At 39.9% G+C, this 6,529-nt stretch overlaps 1 protein-coding gene across 1 annotated transcript; it reads left to right on the top strand.

Moving 5' to 3' along the window:
• Nucleotides 1-485: 485 nt before the first annotated feature.
• LOC125541622 lies at nucleotides 486-3,926 on the top strand. Its single transcript, XM_048705138.1, has 6 exons — nucleotides 486-599; nucleotides 865-948; nucleotides 2,203-2,364; nucleotides 2,444-2,497; nucleotides 2,650-2,796; nucleotides 3,546-3,926. The coding sequence occupies exons 1-6, from the start codon at nucleotides 486-488 to the stop codon at nucleotides 3,924-3,926; spliced, it is 942 nt and encodes a 313-aa protein (XP_048561095.1).
• The last annotated feature ends 2,603 nt before the right edge of the window (nucleotides 3,927-6,529 follow it).

The following is a 6,529-nucleotide window of genomic DNA, read 5'->3' as shown; positions in this document are numbered from 1 at the left end:
AAAAGTCTATTTGTATCCAAACAAAGACAGTTCATAAATCATACATTCATTAGATGTAAATTAGGTCCACATTTAAAGGAACATCGACACAATACCATTTTTTCATATAAGAAAAATATAGATCATCATACTTCCTTTCTTCGGATGTAAATCAAGTCCATCATTAATGATTATTGATGCATAAATTGATCTATATCCATATAAAAAATAGGCCATCAAGCAATCATTATTTGGATGTAAACCAAGTCCATATTTAGTGAACATTGATTGAATAATTAATTTATACCCAACTCTAGAATGATTTGTGCACCGGATCATCACTCATTACTTGTTGAGTGCATCAACAATACAATGCTATCTAAAGCTTTCCAAAAAAAATTAATGTGGCTCGCTTCTATATAAGTTGTGTTCTCTAAAGAACATACATGTATGTAAGGAATCACATAGTTACAGTTTCGTTCATAGGAACACAGTTACCCATACAAATGGGAGGAGATTATGTTGTCATACCGATCTTACTATGCTTTTTGTTTAGAACTTGCCAACTCACCTTGGTTGATTCGATAGATGTAGATGGCAATCTCGCGATGGATGAGGAGGTAACCAATATTTTCCTTTTAGCTTTTGACAGATACAACTCTTATCAATTGGTTTATGTATTCATCCCATTGTTCTATATACTTGACCACTTAATCTTGGTAATTACCTTTGGTTGTAATCATTCATAACTACTATGTTACTTATATGCCCAACTAAAATATAGGATATGTATGTGGAACTAGAAACAAATACTTATATCTTTCAAGGACTTTGTACATCGATTATACCTGCTAACCTGTCACGAACTAACATTTCCCTCTGCAGAACACCACTCTTTTAAGACCTAAATCTTTCGATTTTTCGTGGAGAGCTAATATCAAGAATGAAGGAAGCGGCATTATTTCTCATGTACACACACTTGCTCTCACCGTCTCTCTATACATCTCTTTACTTTTTCATGTGTTAGATTTGCGATGTTTTGTTGATCTTTTGGTGAGTATTGATCACAAAAAACATCACATTGTATGTCACAGTGACATGTGATAAATATAAAGGGGAAATATCATACGGAAACCAACATTCGATGGAAACCAGTGAAAGCCACGAGAAAAAGATGTTTTGAAGTTTAAAAAAATTGAAAAAAATGTGCGATGTTAAGAGGATGATGTTTTATTGCCACACAAAATTTCAAGTTGAAACACATTAGGAGATGTGAGCTATGAAAAAGAAAATATCAGCTTTGAATAGTGATGAATAATAATGTCACTATTCAGGGCTGAATTTGTCCTTTTCATAGCTCACATTTCGTAATGTTTTTCAACTTGAAATTTTGTGTAGCAATAAAACATCACCTTCTTAACATCCCACATTTTTTCAGATTTTTTTGAAACTTTAAAATATGGTTTTCACGAAGTTTTCATTGAATATTGGTTTCCGTATGATATTCTCCCAAATATAAAAGGAAAATTCAACGTATTTTTAATATAAGCATCACATATTTATAAACCACAAAGAGAAAACGATAGAAATCTACATTCATTAGTAATGCACTTAAATCATAGTTCGTCAAGCTAAAGTATGGTCAATGGTCAGAGACAATGTGGTACATAAAGACTAGATAAAAAGACGTACATCTAAATGAACTAAGGTTGATGACCTATATACCACGAAAGCAACGGTCATTACATAAAAAACATGCTACCAATATATTGAGAATAATAGATCCAGAAAGGCATTGAAGACACCCTCTATTGGAGAAATCTACTAGAAATAAGCTTCACACCTATCAGAGAGAGAATCAAATCTTGTTTTGCGCCTGCCACAAGGATGAGAGAAGATGTTCTGAGCCTAAGAACCTGAGTAACACCATCGACAATGCACATGAACTAGAGCATCGGATGCATCACCAAAAAAGGTATAATTCGTTGGAATGACACCTCATCCTACGGAGTAAGCTAAATTCAGTATGATATACTCAAAAAATGCCTGCGAAAAAAAATCTAGACTAAATACAAAGGAGCATGAAAAATTCCCCATTGTAAATGTATGGTAGGTGAACCTTATATCAAGGCCAAGAACACATAGCCTCACTTGTTTATTATGTCGTTATCTATACATTTTTCTAGGTCTTTACTAACTTGAGCTATAATTTTCTGTCACTAGTATGCAATGTGGCACACAAAGCCAGGACAATTCTATGGCCTTCGAGCTGAGATGAGTATATGGGCTTCGCCAAATCAAGAAAACTCTCAAGAATCAGGAGCATCCATACAGATCTATTGTCAAGATGGAGGAAACTACAACTTAATTGAAGCTGGATTTCACGTACAAACATATCACCCATTCTGGTAAAGTCAAATGCTTTTGAATAAACTACTATTCAATAATCAAGTTTTTCTTGCAGATTTCCCCCTCTTTATACCATAACAAAGATATCCGCTTCTTTACATATTGGACTGTAAGTATAATCAATGCCATTTTAACAAGTTTTATATTATTGTGGTGCACATATAATTTTTGGGTATTTTTTAGGAGTTAGAGGCATTATTGGACTAACTACAAGTCTCTTCACATCCATAATAATACATGTATCCCATTTTTATTCCTCAGAAGGACTTGAAATCAAGGGGGTGCTACAACTTGCAGTGCCCAGGATATGTTTCTGCAAGTGGAGCTAATCTGGTACCTGGACAAGCCATTGTTCCTCCATCAATGTATGGAAAACAAGACTACTATGTTAGGCTTAGCCTCAACCAGGTGCACCATTTTTCCCATTCTGGAGATTACTAAAGCTATATAATCTCCCAGATGTGCCACTATTTCTACTATAACTAGATGATACCCGCGCATTGTTGCAGGAACCTCATCATATTAAACACGTACATGCATGCTATAAGAGCAACTACAAAAGAGAAAAGAGTTGGATTGCAACTAGCACAATGCCATTTTTCTATAAAAAATGTGAAACATGAACTACCTAGGTATCCTCATAGTGTCCAACACATAATCCATTCATGACAACAAAAAATTAATACGAAACAATAATTTATGAGGAGCATGCATGACCTGATGGTGTGGTAGGACTGTATGGATAGAAAAAGAAAGCACATATAAAAATATATAATTTAAGACGAACATGCATGACTTGTTGGTGTGGTATTGCTGCACGTAGAGAAAGAAAAGTTAACTTATAACTAACTTTTGTGACTTGTTGATGTAGCGTGGCTGCCTGAATAGAAAAATAGGTAGTGGATTGCTACTATTTAAGAATAGAGGATTAAAATTAACAAAGATAGATTTTATGAGAGTGAAAATTAGTTTGGCATAAATTCACGTGGTTAGTAAGTAACATCCATTGTTATTTTATTATGAAAATATGGAACACTAATTAGAATCTGGGAAATTGTACGTCACCCAAGATTCTTGCTAATAACAACTTGTTCTCTACTCTTCTTGTGTATGAAATTTATTGTTCAAGGCTGTCATCAATCTTTCGTTGACTACAGGATCCAAATTCCGAAGATTGGGTGGTGTACCGTCATGATTTAGAAAAACCATCATTATTGGGACATTTTCCAAAGAAGCTTTGCCCTGGAACACCACGGATACAAGCCTTGACTGGATTCGTGAATTACTTGATGAATGCTCACGGTCCTCCAATGGGTAGTGGCCACTTCCCCGATCATTACAACCATGACAATAAGAAATCTGCGTACTTCAAGCACATTCGGTATTATAATCAAAATGGTCATTCTTATAGCCCGTTTGGCGTTCCAATGGTCAAGTTAGTTGATAGGCTAGATTGTTATAGAGCAAATGATTTAGTTCTTGATTATAAGAGGGGTTATATGTTCAACTATGGTGGACCAAGTGGTTGTGTTGGTTGACAAAAAGAATTGTATTCCCATCTGGGTTCAGTAAATAAAACATAGTATGTTACTTAATGGTCAACGACTGTCCCTTATTTCATTTATTTCGTCAAACTCCAAATTGGTTTTGATGTTGATTATCACCATGGTTCCTAGTTTATCAAACTATTGGTTTTCACCATGCACTTAAGCCATTCCCAGCACGTGTACTTGTGACACGAGCTAGGTGATGATAGTAAGTCAAATTAATGAAGGCATGGCTCACAGCAGCAAAGACCATATGATTGGACCCCTCACTACTGCAGGAAGGTCATAATGCGACATATATATCACACACCAATCGACCAAACTGTGTACACTACAAAAATCGCAAACGGTAACAAAGTATACTTGTGTGCCAGAAAATGAAATGTGTGCATTGGCCCATCCATCGGGGACGATTAGGTGATGAAGACCGTGTATAATAGTTGGCACACTGCTAACTACTCCCTCCATCCTAAAATAAGTGTCTTAACTTTGTACTAACTTTAGTGTAAAGTTGTACTAAGGTTGAAACACTTATTTTGAGACGGAAGGAGTATAATTTTGCGTATGCGAACATGTTCATAACGCATATGGTTTGTGTGTCACCATAAACGATTTACAAGCACAAAAAGTTTGCGATGGCTTGGAGAATCGCACACGATGTGTGAATACTCGTGTGTGATGATTTGAAAAGTTACACACACGGTTCATACAGTCAACTCATGTGTGCCAACGCGTGACACTACACACGATTCTTTGGTATGAACTGTTTTCTTTATTTGGCATACGAGTATATCAAACACACCCGCGGGTAAGGAGTGTGCGCACACGCGTCGTGCTAGCTCGTGCTTCCTTCTTTGGTAAGTTTTTCATTGATGGAGTTATCCGAACACGCCATCGTTTCCCGACACTACCTTATCGGTTTTCAGCCACCAATGTTTGGCCATAAGCCTAGGCGGCGCTCGACACACGGAGGCACGACAAGCGCAATGTATAGCCCCTCTACCATTTTCAAGAATGCCAACCCGCCGAAGTGGCGCCTCTGCCATCAACATCCTCGACAAGGAAAAAAGCTGAGGCAGGCGCCACGGTTCATCGAAGCCGAGGGCGTCCCCATCAACGCACCGGACAACGCTGTGCTGCGCGTCATCGTCAGGGTTGAGAGGACCCTCGGTGCAGGGCAGGACAACATCATGGATCATGATAGGTGCATCCGCGCCGAGAGGCTGCGATGCACTGCACAGCAAGACCGATGAAGGTGCATTCGCATAGGAGTACGTGCTTTATTGTGGACAGTCTGGAACTGCAGAAATGACTTGGTTTTTAACAGAACAACAAACTTTCATTTTTTGCAGGTTATCTTCCGAGCCACTGCATTGATCCATATGTGGTCGCTACTCACTCCGACGGAGGCCAGTGAGCGTTTGGTTACTGGATCTATCCGGTGGGAGATGGTAGCACGGGATATTTTCAACCGATTTGGATGGCGGTCAAGTAATAGGATAGTCAATTAGTTTCCTTATCTTGTTTATGCCGGCCGGTTGTGGCGCTATGGTTACTTCTTTATAGGCTCTGTGTGAGCTTTGCTTTTTTCTTTCTTTATCACTTTAAAACCTTTGTTGAACTTATTAGCTTTATATTAAAGTTGGCCGTATGCATCGTTCTGATGCAGAGGCCGGGGAGTCCCCCTCTTAAAAAAAAAGCAAGACCGATGAAGCGTTGCAGAGAGAGAGGCGCGACGCACCTGCTGTCCCAATAGATAGGACATTGCATCTTGGTCCTGTTGGGTTATGTAGCAGAAATTCAAAATTTTCCTACGTGTCACCAAGATCTATCTATGGAGAAACCAGCAACGAGGGGAAGGAGAGTGCATCTACATACCCTTGTAGATCGCTATGCGGAAGCGTTCAAGAGAACGGGGTTGAAGGAGTCGTACTCGTCGTGATCCAAATCACCGGAGATCCTAGTGCCGAACGGACGGCACCTCCACGTTCAACACACGTACAGCCCGGTGACGTCTCCCATGCCTTGATCCAGCAAGGAGAGAAGGAGAGGTTGAGGAAGACTCCATCCAGCAGCAGCACAACGGCGTGGTGGTGGTGGAGGAGCGTGGCAATCCTGCAGGGCTTCGCCAAGCACCACGAGATATGAGGAGAAAGAGAGGTAGGGCTGCACCAACGAGAGAGATCAAATCGCGTGTTATGAGCAGCCCAAACCTCAACTATATATAGGGGAAGGGGAGGGGCTGAGCCCCCTTTAGGGTTTCTGTTGGGGAACGTAGCATAAATTCAAAATTTTCCTACGTGTCACCAAGATCTATCTATGGAGTCATCTAGCAACATGAGAGGAGTGGATCTACATACCCTTGTAGATCGCGCGCGGAAGCATTCAAGAGAACGGGGTTGATGGAGTCGTACTCGTCGTGATCCAAATCACCGATGATCCTAGCGCCGAACGGACGGCACCTCCGCGTTCAACACACGTACGGAGCAGCGACGTCTCCTCCTTCTTGATCCAGCAAGGGGGGAGGAGAGGTTGATGGAGATCCAGCAACACGACGGCGTGGTGGTGGAAGTAGCGGGATTCCAACAGGGCTT

Source organism: Triticum urartu, chromosome 1, assembly GCF_003073215.2.
Source record: "Triticum urartu cultivar G1812 chromosome 1, Tu2.1, whole genome shotgun sequence".
Taxonomy (NCBI): Eukaryota; Viridiplantae; Streptophyta; class Magnoliopsida; order Poales; family Poaceae; genus Triticum; species Triticum urartu.
Note: the sequence above shows the minus strand (reverse complement) of the source record. Positions and strands in the feature narration are given on the sequence as shown.